This window comes from Aspergillus novofumigatus, assembly GCF_002847465.1.
Source record: "Aspergillus novofumigatus IBT 16806 chromosome Unknown P174scaffold_4, whole genome shotgun sequence".
NCBI classification, from domain to species: Eukaryota; Fungi; Ascomycota; class Eurotiomycetes; order Eurotiales; family Aspergillaceae; genus Aspergillus; species Aspergillus novofumigatus.
Window position 1 is genome coordinate 3,416,587 of NW_020194277.1, and position 24,530 is coordinate 3,441,116.

Below are 24,530 nucleotides of genomic sequence, written 5' to 3' on the forward strand. Positions count from 1 at the left end.
ATGTCTGTTCCTCAGATACACCTCGAGCATGCCTTTTTCACCAGTCCAGAAACAGAGGGATTGCACCTCCTGCAAAGACCTGCGTCCGCCGACGCTCATGCCCTTCGCCGAACCAAGTACCTCAACCCTGCCTACATCCGCCACACTGCACGGCCCCGTCTTCGGGTCCAAGCTGGCCCACCCGTCGAGCTCGACTCTACTGTCCCGTCTAGTCACAGCCCTAATGACAGTCGCAATCGCAGTCACAGCCACAGCTATCGCCACAGTAACTCAGACCTCTCCAGCTTCTCCTCGGCGCAGAGCCGTCCTCGCCGACTCACCTGGGTCGAAAGCGAGAGTATCTGGGTCGTCACCAGCCCATCTACCGGCTCGCCTACTTCCTCGTCAACATGGGGCGACGTGAACTGGTCTGCGGCCGCCTACCGCCCCCCTCCACTGCAGCATTCTCGATCAATGGACATGACTCTTGCCCATGGCCAGGCCCACTCGCAGCCGGACGACGACGATCTCCCGCCGCCGTATGAACGGCATTACTTTGATAGACCTCTTCCGCCTCTCCCGCCGGGGGCAGAGATGGATTCGTCGGTGGGAGGTAGTGCCTACAGCCAGAGTACAGGTATAGATTCGGGTCATCACACTCGCGCATCGCGATGGACGGAGATTGCGCGGCGAATGAACCGGACTCCGGTGGGATGAGCTTTTGGTTGGGATTGCAGGCATGTCCAGAGGAATGTCGCTACCGCAGCGAGCCTTGAACCGAACCAGTCGGCTATTCGAGGCCTCCTGACGAGGACCTCCATCATCCATCCGACTTATTGACACACACTCCATGTCGGTGAATACGATCGTGTTCTATGTAAAGGTCAATAATCATAACGTTGGAATCAACCGTGTATGAAACGGTCCAGGGCTCTAGCCATCTAGTCAGATATTCACCTTTTGAGGTAGTGAATTAAGAATTGTCATTTCTATTCTGTCAGTCAAGTATCTATTCACTGAAGTAGTTTAGTTACTCTGTCTGATTCACTATTCTATAAGGAAGCGTCCTCCCCAAAAGTCCAAGCCGGTACCGGCACGCTTACATCATACATGGTTCTACCTCTAGTATATAAAATCAACCGTCATAAACCGTCATACAACACGCAACCTTCCACTTTTCTCTTACTTTGACCTCACGCACCTTCCACTTTTCCCAACCTTCCACTTTTCTCTTACTTTGACCTCACGCACCTTCCACTTTCCGTTACTTTGACCTCACGCTATAATCAGTTGCTGCCCATCTTACCTCTCCCATCTTACCTGCTTGCTCATTCTGTCTAACATGGAGCTCTCTGCTGGTTCTTCCTCGAATACCAATCCGTCTACCACTTCAGAGGCGTCATTTAACTCCGGAGACGCTACTTCGGAGTCTTCGTCGCACTCGAGAGACCCTCACGCTGAGCTCGTTGACGAACTAGAACACCACCCTTTTACCACCAGCGCGACCTTGATAAGGGCGGTAGAGACTCGACGAGAAGCCTTGCAGCGAGGCATAACCCGCGACCAGTATTTGGTTTATGCAGGTGTCCCTCCAGAGGTATTCTCGAAACTGGTCGAGGAGAAGTCGCGAGTCAACAAGTCTAGCCGCTTTACGTACAGCAACAACACAGGCACCCTCATCATCAAAGTCATGCTGCATCCTGAACACGACATAGCAGCGCGGAGATTCGATTTGCTTATCGCTTCGGAGCTGGATACCATGGGTGTACATGATATAGACCCCCTTGGATCGACCACCGTCACTATCGGCTCCTGGAAAAAGGAAGCAGATTGCTCCTGGGGTCCTTTCCAACAGCGCGCTGAACTCAATCTTGCGGTCGAAATAGGTCTGTCGGAATCCATGCGCCACCTAGCTACGGACGCGAGAGGCTGGTTAGAGACTCCTTCATCGACAGTTAAACTTGTTGTGACGATTTCCATCGACCGGACGCAGCCAGAGGTCGTCTTTCGTCGTTGGGAGTTGGCTCCCAGGAGCTACCGTCTAGTCACACGGTCTTCCCCTGCGTCAGCTAGAAACTCTTCAACAACCCGGGTATACCGAGTCAATAACACGACATCCGTCGATGGGGGAGAACTTGTGCTACCTTTCGACAAGATTGTGGGACGTCAAGCAACAGGACCTCATGAAAGAGACATTATACTCTCGGAGGGAGCACTGCAGGATTATGCTGAGAGACTCTGGGTCAGACAAGGTTTCATGTAGTATGCGTACCTATTCCACTCGGGGAAACAAGCAAGTCAATCGGCTTGTGGATTACCATCAGTACGACATTGCTTACTAGTATGGATGGAGACTAGCTCTTATTGTCATTAGAATCACAGTCATTAAAATCACAGTCATTAAAATCACAGTCATTAAAATCACAGTCATTAAAATCACAGTCATTAAAATCACAGTCATTAAAATCACAGTCATTAAAATTATAGTGAAGCAGGCGACTGCTCTGTACATCACATGAACCAAGAATTCCTGTACAATTCCATCTTCCCATCATCTAGTGGACAGGGGGCAGAGGCGCTCTCAGAGGCAGCTTACGCGACGAGCTGCCGACGTGCACTTTCTTGGGGTACTTGGTGATGACCCAGTCCTGAGCCTCCACATCCCAGTTGGCGAGATCACGACGGTTAAGAGTCGTGGTCCAGACCTTTTGCTCCCCAGGAGCCAGGAAGATTCGGTCGAACTTGCGCAGAACGACCCGAGGCTCATTCGGTCCGCCTAGGGAAACATACTATATGCGAGTTAGCCAAAATGCAAGGCAAGGCACCTGCGAGTCACTCACCAATTGAGGGACTTCATAACCGGCGACGTTGCCAGTGTTGGTGATGGTAGCCGATACCCTAACAAGATCGTGATAAAGGGTAGGGTTGCCACCAGGAGCGCCGCCAGCCTTCAGGAGGCGTTGAGGAGAACCATCCGTAGCGCCTTCGGGAATGTACTCCGAGTCCTCCCAGCCGTAGTTCGGGTCGTCCGAAGATTCCTCGAGGTCGGTCGAGTTGAGCCAAGGGTAAATAAACTTGGTGATTCTCTTGAGACCCTCGGGATACAGGTAGTCGGCGGCACTACCGATCTCTCCATAAGTTGGCGCAGGCTTGGTCTCTCCGCTAGTCGGGACATAGGCCGAACTCGAACTATTGAGGGCCTGAACCCGGAGGTGGGAATAACCAAAGGTGGTGTAGCTCAAGCCATGGCCAAACTCATAAATGGGGGTCTCGTTGCGCTTGTCAAAGTAACGGTAGTCGATGAAGACGCCCTCTTTGAAATCATCCTGGGGAGCGCCGTTGCCATTGTTAGGCTCGGTGAGCAAGGGAGCACCGTAAGACTCGCGAGTCTTGCCCCAGGTGAATGGAGTCTTGGCGCTGGGGTTGACACGGCCATAGAGCACGTCGACCAGGGAGTTGCCACTCTCCTGACCGGGCAAGCCGGCCCAGATGATGGCGGTGACGTTGGGGTTGTCATACCACCGGTCGATCAAGACGGGCCCGACACTGTGAATAACCACAATCGTGTTGTTGCAGTGGCTGACAACAGTGTCAATGACGGCTTCGCCATTCTTCCAAAGAGTGAGATTTTTGCGGTCACCCTCGTTGCCGTCGACGTTGATGAACCCCTCACCGGAGTCTGCGTTGACAAAAACCAAAGACACGCTGTTCGCAACGGTCAATACTTTGTACTGAGAACGTTTTGTCCAAGGACCGCCACTGACCTGGATTGAGATGCGACATCTGCTATCTGGCTGAGAGCTCCGTTGTCAGTTACAGCGAAGACATTGCCGCCGTTGCTGATGACCTCGCGCTGGATAGCCTGCTCGGGGTAACAAGGTAAGGGAAGTTAGCAGTACCACTACCCCAGGCCATAGCAAGAGTGCCGTTGTCACAGCCGCGGTCGGGGCAGCCGTTAGCACCCCACGGGTTGGAACCAGCGTCTTCGCCGAGAACACCCACTTTAACCTCCTTGCCGGTCAAAGGAAGAGCACCCTTGTTCTTCAAGAGCACTGTACTAGCCGCGCCAATCTCACGGATGATCTGGGAGTGACTGCGCTGCACATTGACAAAGTCGTTGACCTTGGTCCAGGCTCCCTCGGAGACAGCAAAATGCTCCCAACCGTACTCATCCCGGGTCCAGGAGCTGAAGTTAGGGGGAATACGGAGACGGTCACGGCCAACCTTGTAGTACGCGGTCATGATACGAACAGCCATGTCATCGACACGCCAAGCCGGAATGGTGCCGTTAAGAACACCGACAGTCAGGTTCGTGCCCCAGAAGGAGAGGCCGTCGTCGAAGGTAATGTCTCCGGGCATCGACATATCCAACCCAGCGAGGGCAGAGCCGACACCGCTGTGGTGAGCGCTCCAATCACTCATGACGAAGCCCTGGAAGCCCAGCTCGGCCTTGAGGAGCTTGTTGAGAGTCTGACTGTTTTGGCAACCGTAGCTGTTATTGATCTGGTTGTAGGAACACATGACAGCGCCAACGCCAGCTATAGACGGTTCGTCAGTGATTTCTTCTTCGCGAGTCAAGTCTGCTGAAAATCTTACCGCGCACAGCATCTGCAAAGGGCCTGCATTCCAGGTCAGCCGAAGGTACCCGTTTGAGGTGTCAACTACTCACCAAAGGTACAACTCGTGCATGGTCTTGTCATCCACGTTGGAGCTGAGAGTCTCCGTGATGTTGTACCCATATCCTTGGGCCTCGCTAACCTGTCGGAAATGCTCCTGTTCATTCAGGATGTAATGCTTGGCAGTAGCAATCACACCAGCCTCTTGGATACCCCTGATAGTTTCGGCGAAAAGTACACCGGTGAGAGCCGGATCAGGAGAGAAGCCTTCCCAGATTCGACCACCGTCGGGGTATTTGCCGAGAGGACCAGCAGCAGGCCCCAGCAGAATGTCCACGCCCTTGTCGTTGAATTCCTCACCCATGGCCTTTCCACGAAGGTAGGCGAGTGTCTTGTCCCACGTCGCGGCGACATTAGTACCAGCAGGGAAGGCGGAATTGAGATCAGCTATATGGAGACAATCATCAGCACATAATACAAGGACTGAAAGACTCCGCAGGTGTAGCTTACAGAAACGGATACCCAAAGGGGAATCCTGGCCACAAAGACCCCAGTTGATACCAAGTCTGCACCACCGTGTTTTTAGCAACTAAAAGTTGCACGTTGTTGTAGAATTGCAAAAGCTTACCTGGGAACGCTGCCGGTTTGACCGACACATCGGTCCATTTCCCATCTATGTCAATTGTCAGTGAAGAAAGCTCACTGTCGACAAGAAAGTGTCAACCCACCCAGTACCCGTTGTAAGGTTAACCTTCTCCGCCAGTGTCATCTGAGAAACGATCTCGACAGCGCGCCGATGGGCATCCGCCCACTCTCCCTGGCCATCAGCCCAAGGTGAAGGGTAGAATGGTGGAGAGAAAGCCAATTCCTAATAATTTCCAGGAATAATGTCAACTATGATCGAAACAATGACGGAAAAGCAGTATAAACCTGAGCATTAGCTACAGAAACAGCCGTCAGAGCGGCGACCTCTAGCCAACCGAACCTCATTGCTGTGGAGGGTGTATGTACTCCGAAGCCAGCAAAGAAACGATCGACCACACAGTTCTAATTGAGCAAGAGGAATGAGGAAGAGGGGGAAGGAAAAAGGGAGAACAGGATATTAATAACCAGACCAAAAATCGGAGGCAGGGGACTGTGACTAGATATGATTTTTATTACTAGCTACTATGAGGTTGCATGATGATGTATGAATGTCTGGGCACAAGGTACCCAAGGGCGGGCAAGGGACAGCAGAAAAGCCCACATGTAGTCATGTACTCGGATAGGCAGGTACCACTTGCCACTTTGGTGTCGGGGAATAACAATGGGATGGGGCATGGCGATCGACATCCCGCGTCCCAAATCGAGAGAATGTGGGACTGTGCTAGAAAGGAGCAATCACGGTTCTCAACTTCCATGTAATCCATGAGAGTATGGAGTTATGGTACGGAGTAAACAAGCGAGTGGGACAGCACACGGGGGGAATGTGAACCCGATTAGTATTTGTATTAGATCCATCGGCCCGGTATCTCCAAGGGAATACAGACATTAGAGGTAGGTCAAGTTGGCAAGATTTGGCCTCTTTCATTTCACAAATGAAGGCGACAATATCCTCTGTAACTTGAGGCGTAATGAGCTGTTGTTGACCACTCTTTTCTGGAAAATCGACTTGATACTAAAAGAGCCGGGATGATGACGATGTTTGTTGTTTTTCTGGAGCCGAAAAACTGGAGAGGTCGGAGACACGGGGTAAGACTAGTGCGTATGGTTGGTAAAGTACCTGTAGTGCCTGCCCTGGGTAATACCATGGATAGCTCGCTCTACTTTTACCTACCTAAGATTCAAAACATTTCGCATTCAGGTCGAAATATGCTCTCTAATTTAAATCTCTAATTCCTTAAGCTTTGGTTTATTGCCATGTCAAGCAATGTTCAGTGTATTGCATATCTGTATGTTTGATACAGGAGAGGATCGAAATACACAGCTACGTCCTCTTCCGGGGAATGTCCGTGGCCTGAGGCTCCAGTCCCAGACCGGCAAGCCCGCCGAGTCTAGAAACCCATGGCTCATTCCCGTCAAGCCACCATGACTCGGCTTCTCGGTTTACATTCGAACATTCAAAGTAAATCGTGTTAAAGCATCAATGACATGATAGAATCAAGACCATGTGCTGATGCAGCAGGGATGAGCGCGCTGTCACCTCAATGTCACTGTCCCATCAAGACCCCGCATTTTCAAGCCATCGGGGTCCGGAGTCTTTGGACACAAGTGCTGAGTATTTGACCAAGGTCTGGGTACAGGTATTCATGAACACGCGCGCAATGGAGTTATCGCAACATCAGCAAGCCACCAAAAGCATCTCTCAGCGCGTTGTGTCCTGAAACACCTTTTATAGGCATGGAGAGGCTCAAAGGAGATACCCTTCTTTACCCTGATGCATCATCAACATGTCAAGGGGGCATACCTTACTGATATGAATCCACAAGCCGATTGACTGCCAAGCTTGCCCTTGCTTATTTCTCCGAGTGGAATAGGTATGCATACTCGAAGTCGATGTGTAATCAATTCCCTGGATACCGAGACTGAGCAGATCGATCGCGGATTTGTAATCGGATCACACACAGTTTACACCGGAAACCCTTTTTTTTTTTAACTAATATCATGGTGGACCAAAAGTACGTAGTAGTCAAAGACACAACAATAAGACATTATGGAGATTGGACGATTATCCCTCGAATATCCCTTTCAGGCAGTAGGTACCAACCACCCCACTAGTCAATGATGTATTGAAGTATTTATCCGGTATTCATTGTTGTACTTTCCATCAAGAACGCGACTAGATTCATTGATACCAATCACTGGATGCTTCTGCGAGCACTAAACTTGCCATTGAAGACAAATACATTTGAACAATAGTAAATCCATTTGTGCATACTATGCCCCTGAAGATCCCGAAGGGAGACATCCCCTTCGGCCTTGGCCATATACTATCAGAAGCAGCATGACTGCCGCACATTGCTGCTTGACATCGTCTCAGTCGACCGGTCTGCTGTAAACATTACGTGCCCAATTACTCCGATTCCCCGAAACTTGAAATTTCTCACCATTAGTCTGCCGTGCATACTCCGCAGTTTTTCCGTCGACTGTGGGGTTCCCACGGGGAGGGAATCTGGCATATGCAGCTGTGGCTATGAGTATGCAGTATGGAGCATCTATGGTAGTATCTAGGAGCCGCCCCTTTAACACTAGGTACGAGCATATATCCAAGTCATCAGCTCTCGCGTCCTGTTTGATGACGTCACATCAACAGTGTACTCCTTAGGTACGGTGCAAACTGTTCGGCATCACCTCACGGGCTAAGGATTACCCGGCTTACAGACTCCAGGTCCAGGAGAGATGATCTTGAACCCATAAAGTCCGAATCATCACTCGGAACCTTATTCCCTCGGTACCGGCTACTGTGGTCAATATCATCCCGAATATCAAGTGCCCAAGTAAACACCCGCGCCGGTTCAAGTAGCGAAGAAGGATTGAGCTTCTAGGAGCACCCTGAATCATCAAACCGCCGAACATCAGATCATCTGGCCCCTTCCGTGTCATTTGCAGTACTGTGCTGTTTGTAAACCTTACCCGTAAAAGTATCCGTACGTAAACAGTTCTGCATCGGTCAAAAGCCGACGCCCCAGTGTGGGGTTCATTATTGTGGACCCTGGAGTCCGCCTGGAGAAGGAAAGTGAGCTCCCAAGACCCAATTCACAGGCTTCACAGACCGCAGCAAGAACAACCATGTAGCACAGACGCTAAATCACTGACGTGTCCTGGAGCCAAGATACATATGCATGATGGCTTTGCCCGCTGTTGAGCCGATGATTAGCCGTAGAGTAGGAAGTCACTTAGACTGCTTTAAAGCCGTTCCTATCAACTATCGTGGAAGGTTCCTTTACGGAGTAATACATTTGCAGCCATCTGATGCTGGCATTTATGCGACCACACCAAGCCTGGTATATTATTACCGAAGCTCATCATCCCTGGAAAGCCCTAAAGGTGTCCGGGGACCCCAGGGTCGACACGCACCCGTCATCCTTGTATAGGTATTTTCGATTCCATTTAGCTACTACGACTCAGTAGAGCATGGACTTGTGCTATGAAAGTCCTTGCTTTCGATACTTCTGGTGAAGACTCACTCCCACAGCGCAAGCCTATCTTGGCAGTCAAGCTAGGCTCTTGTCAACCTGTTGATTTCACATGTGCATACCTCTCTAGAAACCTACCTAGAGTGGCAATGAAACCACGTGATCTTAACATGTCACTCCGGGGCCATGATTGGCTACAGTACTTATCGGTTTTCAGTAAGCTTTATCGGCCTTGGGGATTTTCATGTCAGAGCAGTATCTACAGCTGTCAATAGGAATACAATCCATAGATTTTGTGACTACATTCAGTCAGGAGTTTGAATTTCTTTGATATATGAGTTTGCTACACATAATTGCAGGATTTGGAGGATTCTAGGGCAGTTTCGCCATGACTCGGGAGAAAGACGGCACATCGCCTTATCAGCATCCAAGCGATATCGAAGCTTGCAGTACGCCAGATGCCTCAAAATCTGACAACGATGCGGGTCCAACTTCTGCTTTCAAGCAGCTCGCCCTTCTAGATCAATTCCTTGCAGTCTGGATCTTCCTGGCTATGGCTATTGGCATCATCCTTGGTAACTTTGTTCCCAACACGAGCAAAGCTCTGGACAAAGGAAAATTCGTCGGCGTATCGGTGCCTATAGGTATGCCCCTGGTTTCGAAACACGCAGTCGACCGGATGATGGCTCACACACTCTATAGCAATCGGCCTGCTAGTCATGATGTATCCCATTCTGTGTAAAGTGCGATTCGAGACTCTCCATCGGTCATTCCGCGAAAAAGCACTCTGGATCCAAGTCGCATTCAGTATCCTTGTGAACTGGATTATAGCGCCTCTATTCATGGTAGGTCGGACACTTCGCTGATACCGCAAGGTTGGTGTTGACCATTTGAAGCTTGCCTTAGCATGGGCGTTCCTCCCCGACGAACGAGGACTTCGAGAAGGTTTAATCCTAGTCGGCATCGCACGGTGTATTGCAATGGTTTGTCCCTTGTCCATATGATGGAATACTCTGGACATGCAGGCTAATAGCTTTCAGGTCCTTGTCTGGACTGGTCTTGCAGGAGGAGACGGTGAATACTGTGCGATTCTGGTCGCAATCAACTCGATCCTGCAAATGGTTCTATTTGCTCCACTCGCGATTTTTTTCATTCGAGTCATCGGAGATGGAGACGACGGTCTGACCATTGAGTATTCGTTGGCCGCAAAGAGTGTTGGTGTGTTCCTTGGTATACCGCTGGGAGCAGCCATTGTCACCCGCTTCGCTTTAAGGTTCCTCATCAGCGATGAATGGTACGACAGAACCTTCGTGAAGCTGATCAGCCCGCTATCTTTGATCGGTCTTCTGTTCACGATCCTGGTACTCTTTGCTTCCCAAGGCAGGCAAGTCGTCCATCAGATTGTATCAGTCGTTCGAGTCGCCGCTCCGCTCATCGTTTACTTCGCCGTCGTTTTCCTCATCACCCTCCTAGTAACGCGCCGGTTGGGCTTCGGTTACAAGCTGTCATGCACACAAAGTTTCACGGCGGCGAGCAACAACTTTGAGCTTGCAATCGCAGTAGCAATTGCAACATTTGGTGTCGACAGCGACCAAGCGCTAGCCGCCACAGTCGGTCCTCTCGTCGAAGTTCCCGTGCTCTTGGCGTTGGTATATGTCGTCAGGTGGTTTGCCAGGCGACAGCAATGGAAATGACGAGAAATTTTGACACATGCACTTGTACATAATGCGATAATGCCTCGATAACGGATAATAATAGTAAGCAAGCCCATCAGTGGTTGCTAATTTCGTCTAGAACCTGAAACAAAATCTGATTCTGCACCCTACATCCTTCTTCGGTTGTGAGGCCTTTGGAGAAGCCCGCCCATAGCCTCTTGCGAATTTCCGTGATGTCCATGCCGCGAGTGTTGTATTGCTGGATCAGTTCATCCGCTATTGCACAGAGTGTAGTATTGAGGGGGTCCCCATTGTTAGGAAAACGTTCTGCTTCGTTGTCTCCAGGTGCGCAGTCGCAGAGTGGAGGCAGTCTGGGGCGTTCTGCCGGGTCCTGAGACTCTTGAGATGCAGTCTTTCCTGACGGCTCGGGCGTGTCTGATGGTTCCTCTTTAGCGGAAAGTTGATTTTGCACTGCGGCAAGACTGGCGTTTCTTTCTGACCTATCCGACGACGATGAGCAAGGGAGGAAAGGCTTTGTCTCCTGGCAAGGAGCTTCTGGCTGGATCTCTGGCCGTTGAAGAGGTGGTAATACAACTTTCTCGGTCATAAGAGGATCGAAGGTAGACCGCGGTTTCTCCTGAACTTCCTGAGGTTGCCTGCTTGAGCATGAGCGCGAGCATTTTTGCTCCCGGCATCGAACTTCGGGCTGCATCTCAGGCAGTCGAGAGGCCGGTATTGCAGCTTTCTGAATCTCGAGACCACCATCGCCGTTTTGGAATTCACCGACAGTATTGGATGATTTGCTTCCACATGGACGCGAACACTTCGTCTCCTGACGCAAGTTTTCCGATTGGAACTCAGACCGTCGAAGAGCCGGGATCGCGACTTTCTGGGTCACAGCGGGATCATCACCGGTCCGCAGATATTCCTCGACCGTCTGAGGCGGTATCCCTGAGTAAGATAGCAGGTACCTCAACTTTCTATTCTCCATTTCGAGTCGTTGTGCGGCCAATCTGTGCTCGACTTCTTTCTTGTGTGCTTGTTCTTGTAAACAGGCCAGCTTCTGCTCTAAGTCGCGAATATGCTCCTGCTTCTTTGCCCTGCTCCTTCGTTGGTTCTCTCGGATGCGAGCGAGCTTGTCGACCTTCTGCCCTGTCATTAGTCCAACAGAATGCGATTGGGTGCAAGTCGCTTTCTCCAGGGCTCCAACCTTTTGGTCGCTTTCGAGATTCATCCTGCCTCAATCAGCAGTGGCAGATCATCAAAGTACACGCCAATATCCTGTAATTGCTAATGGCACATGAGTCGCATATAGTTTAAAGCCTCTGAAGGATTGTCGGCAGCGAAAATTGGTGCTGGAGACATCGCCTCCGCTGCAGATGAATGACGGTTTGTCTTGCGTTGGGGATCTGGATCGGGGTCCATCAACCAGTGGGCGGGACTGGTGCACGTGATTGTCGCTTGTGGATCCACTATGATCACCATCCAGACAGATCTTTACCTTAGCCCCCAGTGCACGCCTGAAACATCGGGCAAGAATAATAAGATATATCTATCTAGGTAGATGGATCATTAGGGGATCTCTGCCCATTGCTTGTCGTGACAACAAGGCTGGTTTTCTATGACAGTTCTCAATCTCCATTCGAAGAGGACGCGGTCGTAACCCGCCAATAAATCTAGGCTGACCAAACTGCGACTATTTAACTAACTACTGACTTTCTTCCTTTAGTCCTGCTAAATACCATAGGAAGCTTGGATCATTATACCTGATGTGTTCATTGACAGCACTGAGATATCATGGTATCATAATGCGTAATGCCTTATGGCAAGCTGCAATTCAGTGGAAACTTCTCTATGCACCCAGACACAGTCGTCTTCACGACGTCACTACCCGTCAGGCGGCACCATCGCCATGCGGCCCATGCCACAAAACTCAGCATTCCTCGCGTCGCGACATCCTTCTTGACTATAGTACTTCTCGCTTCTCAATAAATCATTAACTACAGCTTTGAACACTAACCGCGCAAACCAAAGCGACTCCTGCATGTGCTACCATACACCCTCCTAGACAACTGCGACAGATATGGTTTCCACTAGACATCATCCCCGCGATTTCCCCTCGCCATCGCGTGCCAGGTCCAGGTCAAAATCCCCAGGACCGTCAGCCAACGGAATTGTCACTAAACGATGGGTGCACACCCCATCGACGGCTGTGACCTTGTGGCTTCTAGTCTCGATTCCCTTGGTCCTATGGGATTCAGGTTACGTGTTGTTGCGACCGCATTCCATGCCAGGTCATAAGCTACATTCGCCTGTCTGGACCCCGTACGCACTCTATGGGACAATTGACTATATCTATGGCTGGCCGGCGTTCAACGCTCGGAATGGCTTTACCGTCGCGCAGACCGTATTGAACCTTGTGGAATCAGCGGCTTATCTGTACTACCTCTTCATCATCTATAAATATGGAGCGACGATGAATACAGGCGGACGCGGAAAACAGCGCAAGACTCGCAAGGGTTTGTTGTGGATGTTGAAGGGCGATAAAGTCGTGTCTGGGCGCACTGGAGCGACGGCGCTCCTGGTAGCCTACAGCGCCTCCATCATGACTTTGAGTAAAACGGTCCTTTACTGTGAGGTAGATGGTGTCCGTCAGTCTATAACCAGCTAATGAGATATCAGGGCTCAACGAGGCTTTCTCTGGATTTGCCAACATTGGACACAATGATGCTTTCACATTGATTACTATGTGGGTCATTCCTAAGTAAGTCTGGTCTCTAATTCTCCGCCTTGTGCCGGTTCTAATAGCAGACAGTGGACTCTGGATTGCTTTTCCTAGCTACAATGTATATACCTTGGGGAAGGAGATCTTGGCCGCTCTTGAGACTTCCGCACCCGCCTCGCGGACGAAGTCGTGAGACCCCACGTTCTATGGGCTTGACGTTCGATGCATGACCCGTAGCAGCCGCCGGCTTCAGTTGAGACTTCGGAGGACGGTACATACAATAGGGGTCGAAAGGTGGTGCTGTTGCTTCAGAGACCATGCCGGCTCTATTCAGGCTATATTGTAGAACTTTGGGACTCCGCCTATTTCTGGAGGTGTCATATCGGGTGTCACATGTGATATAGTATAAGAATGTCCATTAATATTAGGCTCCACCATGGTGCATCTGAGTAGATGACATCCATATCTAGTAAGCCCTTTTTACGCAGTAGGTCAGTCCGATTAGCGGCTCATCGTTGCAGTTTGGATTAACCCAGAGCGCCCCAGCTGCGACCGTATAGGTTTCCAGAATCACTTGCTGGGAGCAGGGACACTCTCTCGCTGCTCCTGTTCATTTCATTCATCAGTATCATTCATTCTATGCCCAGTAGTATCAAGAGCTGTTCTTTCGATGGTATCAATCTGATTAATAATCCGACGCGGCCAGATGCCAAGCCCGACCCTTTCCCCATACCCACCAGCATCTACCGCCTATCCCGCAATCCCATCCAATTCCAAGGAATCTCTCCAGAAAGCTACCACTATCCTTCGGCTGGCCTCATTGCTCTCGCTGCTGCCTATACAAACAATGTCCCGAGCCTTGCTGCTGGGGCTACACCACCCGTCATGATCCCACCTGAGTCCATGGAGTCTCCCATGGTCTCTTCTGCTGGCCCGACTTTGCCCCACGAGGACAGCGCGATTCCGGAGGATTTCGACACCCAAAGTCGGGCCAGCTCGCGAGATGCAGGGAGCGTCCAGACGGCAGGAGACCCAACTGCTGCACAGGACGGAGCTCATGCTACCCAGCGCGACGATGCCCATAATTCCAACGAAAACGGCCCCGACGGGAAACCTCCGTGGACCGAAATGAAAACCAAGGCTGGAAAGGAGCGGAAACGTCTACCCTTGGCGTGCATCGCGTGTCGGAGGAAGAAGATCCGGTGCTCGGGGGAGAAGCCCGCATGCAAGCATTGCTCGCGCTCTCGAATTCCATGTGTCTACAAGGTTACCACGAGGAAGGCGGCTCCTCGGACGGATTACATGGCGATGCTGGATAAGCGGTTAAAGCGTATGGAGGATAGAGTCATCAAGACTATTCCGAAAGACGAGCCCCGGGATATTGCCGCAATCGGTAGATCAGTCGTCCGACCGCCCCAACCGGGTCAGGCATCCAAGACACAAAAGAAGCGATCGGCGGACGAAGCTTTTGCGGCGGAGATGGAAGGATGGACACACGAGGATCGGAGAGCACCACAAGACACATTTCCCATGCGCCGCGAGGGCAAGGGCAACGACGCAATGGGCCTTTCGACCGAAGGCGCCGAGTTTCTACCGTCACTGGAGATTCAGGAACATCTGGCGGAGGTCTTCTTCGACTGTGTATACGGGCAGTCATACCTCCTGCTTCATAAGCCAAGCTTTATGCGGCGGCTGAAAGCGAGGACAGTCCCGCCCGTACTGATCCTGGCCGTTTGTGCTGTTTCGGCACGATTTTCGACACACCCGCAGCTTAGCTCAGATCCACCTTTCCTCCGTGGCGAGAATTGGGCAAATCCCGCTGCTGCCATCGCGTTGAGCCGACATGATGAACCGAGCATAACCATTCTGACTGTTTTTCTACTATTGGGCCTTCACGAGTTCGGAACTTGCCATGGTGGGCGGAGCTGGTCTTTTGGTGGGCAGGCACTCCGCATGGCCTACGCTTTACAGCTTCACAGGGAGCTAGACTATGATCCTCTGCTGAATCAAGGTTCAGGCAATGGTGCACAGCTAAGCTTTACGGATCGGGAGATCAGGAGACGTACGATGTGGGCATGTTACTTGATGGATCGCTACAACTCGTCTGGTAGTCAGCGTCCACCTATTGGAAACGAGAAGTTTCTGCAGATCCAGCTTCCTATCAAGGAGTCTTCATTTCAATTGGAGATACCGGGACCAACGGAGGACCTGGAAGGGAACATTCCAAACCCCGTCCCGGATGATGTTGGTCAATTGTCTAATGCCAAGGATAACATGGGCGTGTCAGCCTATATCATTCGAGCTGTGGTAATATGGGGTCGCATAGTCGATTATCTCAATCTTGGTGGGAAGAAAAAGGACCCACATCCTCTATGGTCGCCCGAATCGGGTTATATGAAGTTGAAACGGCAAATCGAAGACTTCTCTGCCACCCTGCCCAGTCATTTGGCGTTCACATATGAAAATTTACAGGTCCACGCTGCAGACAAGATCGCCAACCAGTTCCTCTATCTCCATATCATTATTCACCAGAACATGTTATTCTTGAATCAATTCGCCATTCCGCTTTCACCTGGAGGGCGGCCTCCCAAGGATATGCCCAAATCGTTCCTCAGTAACGCTGGGCGCGCCGCTGTCGAGGCAGCACATCACATTTCTGTATTAATAGACCGCGCGACGGCCTATCCTCTTACGGCGCCGTTTGCGGGATATTCAGCTTACTCGGCGAGTACGGTGCACATTTGGGGCATCTTCTCGAAGAACGCACAATTGGAAGCTCGGTCGAAAGAAAACTTGCGGCACACCTATCGGTACCTCAATAAAATGAAGAAGTATTGGGGGATGTTTCACTACATGGTTGAGAGTGCCAAAGATCGTTATCGGCAGTTCGCAGATGCGGCTATCAAGGGGGCCGTCGTCACCCAGAACGGCGATCAGCTCACCCCCATGTTCCAGTACGGCGACTGGTTCGATAAATATCCTCACGGTGTTTCAAGACTTCACTGGGAAGATCCTGACGCCAGGCAAAAAGACCATGCCGATGACGGGGTGATGGGCCAAAAGCCCGAGCTCCAAAGCGTGGAAGACTTCTTCGCAAGCCTATCTCCATCCGTGCCGCAGCACAGCACTCCCCGTCGGCCACATCCAAGAAGAGAAAGCAAGAGTATTGCTCCTCCAGACCAGGCAATCCCTCCGCAACCGGTGGTCGACGTGAACATGAACAATGCTCCTGGGATGTTGGGCACATCTGGCACGGGCTTCCCGCATCCGACAATGTACGATCAACAAGGCCGAACAACATCCTTAGGGCCAACCGGGTTCGACTTCAGCATTCCCCAAGATCAACTCCCGCAGTTGGATCGACAGTTTGTCTATGGGTCCTTTGCAGGGATTGACCCTCCCCCGGCCGCTTTTGCGACTGTTGATAGCCCAGGGATTTCCGCTCCTGGTGGGGCAGTCGCCGATACAAGCCAGGACACTTCTGCTGCGCTCTTCACCGGCCATATGGACCCCAACGCGCCGTCGGGCACCGGAGAGTACTATCAACCGAGCGCGTGGTTTTTACCTTTCAATCTCGACCCTGTCGGTGCAGGTGTTGGCCTTGATCCCAACCCTGCGGCTTCCGTTCCCAATAGCGAAAATGCCTCTGCAGACTTGTCCGCGTTTGGCGGTACCGGCATATCACTGGGAGGGTATGATCTGGGAATGACGGGAATGAATCAAGGGTCCCATCAGTGATGGGTATTGCTACCATTTCTTTTATTTTCTCTTTGCGAGCGGTTCAGGTTGGGCGAATTTGGTGTCTAGGAAAAGGGCGGGGAGTTCACGACTTGTATTTCTCTGTATGCTGAACTGTTTGTGTAACTAAGTTGTATATCCCTGCTATATATTGATCCATTACTTTCTTTGTCTCTGTCGTCTAACCTCGCGGCCACGCTGACCAGCTTACCGATCAATCATGCCACCGGAAATTCCCTTATAGTTCATTTAATGTCCCTGAGTGCCTTCGGGCATTTGGTCAATTTGAAACGATACAGGGAAGATTAGCATGGTCCCTGCACTAAGGATGACACGCTCAATCAAAGAGAAGCACCCAGAGAATTTTTTTTTTTTTTTTTTTTTTTGAACACTTCCAGACCACATTTGCAGGTAGGAGTATCAGGCATGTTGATGGAGCACCGCAAGTAGCGGCCGTTCGAAACAAGATGGAGTTCGGCCAAACATGAAAGCAAAAGTAGCGAGATAATAGATGCCTCTGTTTGAGATCAGAATATCACTGTCCGATGTTGCGATTGTGGTGGTATGTAGAAATGCAAAAAGAATATAACTTGCATCATCCGTGAATCGAACACGGGCCTCGTCGATGGCAACGACGAATTCTACCACTAGACCAATGATGCTAGTTGTTGGTACCTTAACCATCCAATGTTTTATGACTCAGTACTCTAACCCACCTACAAGGTATCTAGCGCTCGGTTCACTATAACGCCCAATTGCTTCAGAAGATCGCTCCGCACAAAGAGGCATCTATGCTCTGCGATTCCCTCTTATCCAGAACCCTGCTAGGCGCCGTACTGTATTAGGGAAAGTCTCGGATAATTATTCCTGGAGGCTTTAAGGGACTTAGACGCCCTGCATTAGAACAACTTCTCCTCTCATAAGGCATAACTAGCAACTGCAGAATCCATGTAGAACAACTTCCTAACTAGCACCACAAACGTCATACCTCACCGGTAGCTCAGTGTTCAAAAAATGTACAATCAAAATGCAAGTCCCTATGGAGATATATGATCATGTAAGACCTACCTTTGTGTTACCTTGTGCTCGGTGTTGTCAATGCTCCTGGCAGTTTATATATCATGTTTAGAGGAACGTATACTACGAATTCGTGCATTTGACAGAGGATGCCAGGCGTTACTCCATCTCTATAAGCCGACAAGACTTAGCCTCTCTGCGCCTGGTCAACAAGGCCTTCTGCCGCAGCGCCTTATCCTGGCTTTTCTGGCATATTAATGCGAGATCCAGGTCATATCCCAAGATATGTCCTTTGACGCGACTCAGGGAATTATCAGAGAGTTCATATGCTGTACATGTTCGTCGAATTGATTTTGGATTCAATGATTACTCGGACAAGCCTGGAAACTCTCATATAGAGCACCCCTAGAGTACCTGACGTCTTGTCTGGTCAGATTTCCCAACCTCAGGGCCCTCGAATTTGATGAACCGGCCCCTTCATCTCACACCAGGTACCTAAACGAATCCATCTGATTCACTGCTTTATCACGAGTAGATACATTGTAGTAAGTGCTTACCAACAGGTTAGCCACAAAGGGCGTCCCAGGATCACATGTGGTCAGTCTGTGTTCCTGCTGCTTATCATGCGAAAGAACGGATGGTCTTCAAGAGGCCGTCCCATTGGGATTTGTCATACGGTGATGCAACAAGCAGCGTGCGAGTTCTATGAGCACCGATGAATGGTTATATACCGAGCTGAATCGAAAATATACACCGAGACAAACAACGGCAGCATCTACCAGACTTGTCAAGCCGAATCTTCCAATATATGAGGTCCTAACGACAAATAGCAAAAGAAACCGCCATAACCAAATTTTAGGACATGCTCATACTGTACGATAGGAGGCAAGTAAGAAAGATATCGACCAACATCATAAATTCCAAGGAAACAGAGCAAACATCTCATTCATCAATCATCCCAGGTCTCGTCCAATTGGTCTATGAGACGGTTTTCCGCGTCGACGTCGGACGCATGGTTGTCTCGTCCCCGACGGCCGCCTATCGCCCCGATGAAACCGCTGCTCGAACCATTTGCGCGGCCGTGTCCGAGGGTTGGGGAACGTCTGACACGGAATAGACGGCCCAGGGAGGAGAAGAGGATGACGAACATGTCCTATATGGGAGAGTGAGATGATAGGTCAGCTTATTTTCAGAAGGATAGCGGTTGCAAAAGGAGTTGATCAGTAATGACATGAAGTGATGCCACAATAGAGTGAAATCTATATAAACTATTGGATTGACAAAAGCAAGACACATGCTTGACTTGGATGAGTAGGAAACTATTGAAAAAAGGTATGGAAATGGAAAAGAGTGTATCGCCTTCTCACTGCGCCCGAGCCTCAGACCACAGGTCAATCCGTTCGGGAAATGGGCAACCTCGCACTACCAAACTCCTTATAGGGACTCAGGACGCCACGTCCGGATCGAATGCGAGATGATCGGAAAGGTATCAAAGCCAAGACACTCACTTTTCCAAAATCAAAAATGCCCGCCCACAGACTATAGTTTGGACATTGTCTCCATCCTCTCTGGTGCATGACTGTTCGCTGATAGGCACAACCACCAACCAGATACGCGGCGACAGCAATCAGAGCACTAAGGATCGGCAGTATTAGTATTCTGTTCGGCATAAGGGAAAGTGACATGGACTTACATCACGCCAAAAACACCCGCCGGCCCCAGGCCTTCACCGTTGGCGTGACCGATGCTGCCACAAGCGGCCGAGCTTCGAACCTCAAAGAAGTATGTGCAGTGATCCATGGTGCCGACGAAAGACGCAATGGCCTGGTGGGAAAGAGCATCACGATCGCACAGAAAAGACATGATCGTCGACTTATTCCGCGAACTATGTGCGATCTGCTCGCCAGGACAAGGTGAGCCATTAGTGTAATTCAACACGAGCTTGCGGCCGCGGAAGAATGGTTGCGCGGCTTGTTCTCTGTACAATACGATCAGCCAAAACATCGCGCATCGCACTGTATGTTCATCAAACCTACCCAATGGAGTATATCTTCCCCTCCTTCTCGTAATAGGCGCTGATATTCTTCCACCTGTCGCGCTCTACCCCCACCACATCCTTTATGTCTTCGACGACGGGTGCACAGATATTGAGTGTAAAGTTGGCATGGTAGTCATGGCCCTTGGCGTGCCAGCTTTCTTTCGGCGCGTTCTTGCTGCTTTTCTTGCCGTCCGAGGGATCCGGACGAGATACTGAAATCGCATTCAGATCGTAGTAAAGGCCGGTAGACGGAGAGCGTGCAACACAGGGAGAGAGTCCATCTTTCTTGCCCGTAGGTTCAGAGGCAGCGTATACCGATGTAACAGGAGCTGATAAAAGGAAAAGGAGTCCCAGGAATGAGCCAGCCAGCGACTTCATCTTGAGGAGTCAATCCCCGTGGGACGGAAAACAACCGGTATCTTGGTGAATCGATGCGACAACAAGGATAGAGGAATTGTAAAAAGGAGTGTGTCCGAAACCGACAATAGGAAAGAGAAAAGACGAGCTAAAGTAGGATGAAAGAGAGACACGAGAGGTTGAATCGCAATGAAGATGCGTAATACGGGCCAAATGGCACTTCGGTCGCAATTCTCCAATCTCCACGTGCGGAGAAGCTCTATCCCGCCTTTGTCCAGGCTTAGGCCATAAAACTAGGTTGCCTAGGTCTCGGAATCATTTTATGCGTTATTATTCTAGGGATTACGCTGCAGTTAACTAGTCAATTCTACGAATAGTATCGTCTCAAGCGCCAAGACATCGAAGGCAGCTATCGGCTTCTGCTTATCCGGCCTCATACGTCGACGATCGGTACGGTAGGCTGCGTCCCATCGCTGATCCGCACTATCTGGGGTTGTCCTCAAATTTTATTTAAACCTCAAGCCCCCCTGGCTCGTCTCTGCGACACAGAGGACCAATTGCTCCTTTTCAACCTGCTCTTGACGTGAGTCGTCGTGGACAATGGCGTCAAAGAAATCAGAGAAGTCAAAGGTTCCAATTCAACCCGTTCCAGAGAAGCGCGGTTATGAGTTTCAAGGCCCGTACGTTGTCACAACCATTGAAAGATCATAAACTGTCAAGCTGATAAGCTGATTTCCAAAGTATTGGAGCTTTCGGAATCATCTTCGGCCTACCCTGTCTGCTCTACGCATTCACCTTCCTCTGCAACGATATCTCGGGTTGTCCTGCGCCGTCGCTTCTGCACCCATCGACACTGTCAATTGATAAGCTGAAACAAGAGGTCGGCTGGCCGGAGGATGGAATCAAAGCTTTCTATGATACTCAGGTTACCCTGTGGGTGCTGAGCTATTATTTCCTAAGTCTGCTCATGCAGGTGTTCCTCCCTGGCACAGAAGTCGAAGGTACCGAGCTGGCTTGTGGAGGGAGACTCAAGTACAAATTCAACGGTAACACCTCTCGCGCTCCCTGGCACACTTATGCTTGGCAAGTTTCTGACGATTCGCAGCCTTCCTGTCGGCTGTCTTGATCCTGTCAGGCTGTGCGGTAGGCACGTACTTGTACGGCGCTGAATTCGTGGTATGGACTTTCCTCTGGGATAGCTATCTGCAGGTGATCACCGCGAACCTGATCATCTGCACTGTCATCGCAATCTTCGTTTACCTCAGAAGTTTCTCGGTTCCCGCTCCCGGTCAATTGAACCCCGAGCTCCGGCAACTGGCGCCTGGCGGGCACACAGGCAACGTCCTGTATGACTTCTTCATTGGCCGGGAGCTTAACCCCCGGATCAAGCTGCCCATTCCTTTCGTAAGTGAGACGGCGCGGACGATTGACATCAAGGTCTGGTGTGAGATGCGACCTGGCTTGCTTGGATGGATCATCCTGAATTTGTCGAATATCGCCCATCAATACCGCACATACGGCTACATCACCGATTCGATCGTCTTGACTACTGCGTTACAGGCCTTCTATGTCCTTGATGCCCTTTACATGGAACCAGCTCTTTTGACGACCATGGACGTCATCATGGACGGATTCGGTTTCATGCTCTCTTTTGGCGACATGGTCTGGGTTCCGTTCCTCTACAACTTCCAAACTAGATACCTCAGTGTCTACCCCTCTGAGCTCGGCCTGAGTGGGATCCTCGTCGTCTTTGCCGTCACAGCCGCAGGGTATTCGATTTTCCGTGGTGCCAATAACCAGAAAAACCGCTTCCGCACCGATCCAAAGGACCCCCGCGTGAAGCACCTCAAGTATATCGAAACGAAGACTGGCTCCAAGCTGCTCATTTCCGGCTGGTGGGGTTGCGCACGTCACATCAACTACCTTGGCGACTGGATCATGTCTTGGTCCTACTGCCTCCCAACCGGTGTTGCAGGGTATGCGATTATTGAGAGTATTAACCCGGCTTCTGGTGAGATGCAGAAGCAGGCTGTCCAGACGCCGGAATCTCGCGGCTGGGGCATGATTTTCACGTACTTTTACATGATCTACTTCGGTGTCCTGCTTCTTCACCGCGAGAGACGCGATGAGGAGAAGTGCAAGCGGAAGTATGGTGCCGACTGGGACCGCTATACATCTCTGGTACGCAGCAGAATCATCCCGGGCATCTACTAGTGATGCAGCCTTCGACCTTTGATTACTTGCCTGCCCGGCTGAGTAAGATGGAGACGCCGCTGTCTTGGAAATTGGACTGTCGCATCTTGATGTAATACATAATAATGTTTGATAAAAGTTTGTAATAATGGGTCGATGTTTTCCAAAGGGTTATACTTTCTGCAAGGGCGTTTTGACGGACCCTGGAAGTGTATGAATGTCCTTTGCATCTCATCACCCATATGTTTGTTCTGTGTATGATACTTATAGAAATCAGTTCAGCGCTTGCGCTTTTTAGGATCAACGAGAACGTCCAGTCCCCATCGTTCATCGCCTTCATTAGGGATCCATCCTTTCAAGGCCTCCTTGGCCGCTCGAATGGCATCCTTCCGTGCTTTGACGGACGGCGTCAATGCCACTGGCGTCTTCTTAAACTGCTCGTATGTGGACGCTGCAATCAATTGGCAAAGAGCCGTATCCTGCAGAGATGGCGCCGTTTCTGGGACACTGCCTGCTTGCAACCCATTGGCCCCATCAACAACCTCCAGCGTACAATCCCCCGAGCATGATGACCGCACTATATCTCGAAGCAAGCCCCAGAGCTTCGCGCGCGACAACGCAGAAGCACCCCGCGGCGTAACAGACGCCGCGCGATTCCCCTGCTTCACCCCGTTGATGATGGTCTCGTACAAGCCCGTCCTGGAACCCCGTAGCACCGGCAAGGACTTGGCGCCGTTGTCCGATGCAATGGGACAAGGATGAGGCAGTGAGGGAGCGGCCACCCACACGGCCGACACGTTCCCCGGCTTATTCTTCTTCGGCGGTGTCTGCGCTGGGGTCGTAGCTTCTGACGTGGGCTTCGGTTTTCGGAACGGCCAGATCGTCTCGATCAGGTCATTCGGAACAGAGAGGACCTGGAAGGGATGGAACCTGTATCCGCACTGTCCTACGCTATCATCTGGCGCCGGCCAGAACCTACGATTCAGCGTCTTCATCCGCCCCGTGGCGCTGAAACACCGCTCGAAGCCAACCGGGCTTATCTCCTCTTCCGGCAGGATCAGACCCTCGATGTACGCATTTCGAGTCGGCGCAACGAGCAGACCTGCCTCGTACGATAGGAGCGACGACACCTGCCGCAGCGCAAGCTTGTCCGAGCACGACTTGCTGAGGGTTGCTTCGGCGTCCGCGCGCGCCGGCTTGCGCCGCACGATGCCGAGACGGGAGAAGTAGCCCCGGCCATCTAGGAGTTCTGCGCCTGGGCCTGGGCCGGGCGACTCGGTGCGCTCGGGTCCCGGTGCGACGACCTCCCAGGGTCTTGGGTCGTCTTGTGCGGCCATGCAGAGCTCCATGCTTGCGTCACCGCAGGGAGCGCAGGTGCAGTACATGTAAATTTTGATGTCGGGTTGAAGTTCGAAGGGGGGCCAGGCGGGGTTTGTTTCTGATTGCGCTGCGCTGGGGGTCTCTGTGGGTTTCCTCCAGCGGATGAAAGGTGAAGATGCTGCTCCTGAGGTATTTGCTGGGCTTGATGATCTTGCATGCTGTTCCTGGGCCAGCAGGCTGTGGCATTCAGACAGGAGCCAGTAGTTGAATGAGCGGAGGGCCAGAACCTCCGCGTGCCAGTCATGTAGCACCAGGCCTCTGGCTTTGGAGACTTGCGAGGCTGGGAGGCATTTTGCACCAGTACTATCAAACAGTTAATATCATTCTAAGCATGAATCGAGACCAAGGCGGATACATACGTGACTGCTACACAGGTTAACTTCTCCGTGGCAGTATTTTCCTCTACGTAGATATCAGCCAGTGACCACCAATATCAGAGACACCACAAGGTTAACCTTTTACAACCACGATCCCGGACATGGGGATCCATTCTCTCGACCCATCAGGGTAGACGGTAGGCTTGCTGCGAGCAGGCAGGCCATCAAAATGCGCATGCACCAAGGAGGCGATACGGGATGGCAGTGACGACTCTGCAGCCAAACAATCCATCAAAAATCATCTCACGCCACTATCCGAGAATCAAATCTTCATCGATGGTTTGTACCAGACACATCCATTGCAATTCCGCGGATATCACGTGATATCTCATATCTCTTT

General features: G+C 51.1%; 10 protein-coding genes and 1 non-coding gene across 11 annotated transcripts; 6 read left to right on the forward strand and 5 right to left on the reverse strand.

The window, feature by feature from the left end:
• P174DRAFT_460744 (uncharacterized protein) lies at positions 1 to 696 on the forward strand (the record flags this gene model as incomplete). Its single annotated transcript, XM_024829922.1, has 1 exon — positions 1 to 696. The coding sequence occupies one exon, from the start codon at positions 1 to 3 to the stop codon at positions 694 to 696; it is 696 nt and encodes a 231-aa protein (XP_024683290.1).
• A 524-nt stretch (positions 697 to 1,220) lies between these two features.
• Positions 1,221 to 2,426, forward strand: P174DRAFT_512809 (uncharacterized protein). The gene has a single exon (XM_024831910.1). The coding sequence runs from the start codon at positions 1,322 to 1,324 to the stop codon at positions 2,240 to 2,242; it is 921 nt and encodes a 306-aa protein (XP_024683291.1). The 5' UTR covers positions 1,221 to 1,321; the 3' UTR covers positions 2,243 to 2,426.
• Positions 2,427 to 2,534: 108 nt separating this feature from the next.
• Positions 2,535 to 5,585, reverse strand: P174DRAFT_431600 (beta-glucosidase; the record flags this gene model as incomplete). The annotated part of the gene is made up of 10 exons (XM_024825704.1): positions 2,535 to 2,768; positions 2,820 to 3,684; positions 3,744 to 3,773; positions 3,827 to 4,517; positions 4,576 to 4,598; positions 4,649 to 5,042; positions 5,106 to 5,161; positions 5,224 to 5,268; positions 5,324 to 5,463; positions 5,526 to 5,585. The coding sequence occupies 10 exons, from the start codon at positions 5,583 to 5,585 to the stop codon at positions 2,535 to 2,537; spliced, it is 2,538 nt and encodes an 845-aa protein (XP_024683292.1).
• A 3,384-nt stretch (positions 5,586 to 8,969) lies between these two features.
• On the forward strand, positions 8,970 to 10,675 carry P174DRAFT_442010 (arsenic resistance protein). Its single transcript, XM_024827482.1, has 4 exons — positions 8,970 to 9,354; positions 9,413 to 9,555; positions 9,607 to 9,693; positions 9,751 to 10,675. The coding sequence occupies exons 1-4, from the start codon at positions 9,099 to 9,101 to the stop codon at positions 10,402 to 10,404; spliced, it is 1,140 nt and encodes a 379-aa protein (XP_024683293.1). The 5' UTR covers positions 8,970 to 9,098; the 3' UTR covers positions 10,405 to 10,675.
• Positions 10,443 to 11,772, reverse strand: P174DRAFT_191784 (bZIP transcription factor). Its single transcript, XM_024821281.1, has 2 exons — positions 11,576 to 11,772; positions 10,443 to 11,512 (listed from the first exon to the last, which is right to left on the reverse strand). Exons 1-2 carry the CDS (start codon positions 11,597 to 11,599, stop codon positions 10,481 to 10,483), a joined length of 1,056 nt encoding a protein of 351 aa, XP_024683294.1. The 5' UTR covers positions 11,600 to 11,772; the 3' UTR covers positions 10,443 to 10,480.
• Positions 11,773 to 12,050: 278 nt separating this feature from the next.
• Positions 12,051 to 13,525, forward strand: P174DRAFT_451551 (uncharacterized protein). Its single transcript, XM_024829013.1, has 3 exons — positions 12,051 to 12,998; positions 13,048 to 13,129; positions 13,181 to 13,525. Exons 1-3 carry the CDS (start codon positions 12,449 to 12,451, stop codon positions 13,281 to 13,283), a joined length of 735 nt encoding a protein of 244 aa, XP_024683295.1. The 5' UTR covers positions 12,051 to 12,448; the 3' UTR covers positions 13,284 to 13,525.
• Positions 13,526 to 13,867: 342 nt separating this feature from the next.
• Positions 13,868 to 17,181, forward strand: P174DRAFT_407556 (putative C6 transcription factor). The gene has a single exon (XM_024824139.1). It carries the CDS (start codon positions 13,976 to 13,978, stop codon positions 16,826 to 16,828), a length of 2,853 nt encoding a protein of 950 aa, XP_024683296.1. The 5' UTR covers positions 13,868 to 13,975; the 3' UTR covers positions 16,829 to 17,181.
• A 238-nt stretch (positions 17,182 to 17,419) lies between these two features.
• On the reverse strand, positions 17,420 to 17,490 carry P174DRAFT_t96. The gene has a single exon. It is a non-coding gene; the product is annotated as a tRNA-Gly (tRNA).
• Positions 17,491 to 18,794: 1,304 nt separating this feature from the next.
• On the reverse strand, positions 18,795 to 20,261 carry P174DRAFT_460750 (putative vacuolar sorting receptor (Mrl1); the record flags this gene model as incomplete). Its single annotated transcript, XM_024829923.1, has 5 exons — positions 18,795 to 18,998; positions 19,115 to 19,164; positions 19,302 to 19,480; positions 19,539 to 19,823; positions 19,882 to 20,261. 5 exons carry the CDS (start codon positions 20,259 to 20,261, stop codon positions 18,795 to 18,797), a joined length of 1,098 nt encoding a protein of 365 aa, XP_024683297.1.
• Positions 20,262 to 21,146: 885 nt separating this feature from the next.
• erg24B (c-14 sterol reductase) lies at positions 21,147 to 22,845 on the forward strand. The gene is made up of 2 exons (XM_024827483.1): positions 21,147 to 21,286; positions 21,346 to 22,845. The coding sequence occupies exons 1-2, from the start codon at positions 21,208 to 21,210 to the stop codon at positions 22,452 to 22,454; spliced, it is 1,188 nt and encodes a 395-aa protein (XP_024683298.1). The 5' UTR covers positions 21,147 to 21,207; the 3' UTR covers positions 22,455 to 22,845.
• On the reverse strand, positions 22,583 to 24,528 carry P174DRAFT_191882 (tRNA-specific adenosine deaminase). The gene is made up of 3 exons (XM_024821282.1): positions 24,269 to 24,528; positions 24,173 to 24,215; positions 22,583 to 24,116 (listed from the first exon to the last, which is right to left on the reverse strand). The coding sequence occupies exons 1-3, from the start codon at positions 24,420 to 24,422 to the stop codon at positions 22,712 to 22,714; spliced, it is 1,602 nt and encodes a 533-aa protein (XP_024683299.1). The 5' UTR covers positions 24,423 to 24,528; the 3' UTR covers positions 22,583 to 22,711.
• Between the last annotated feature and the right edge of the window lie 2 nt (positions 24,529 to 24,530).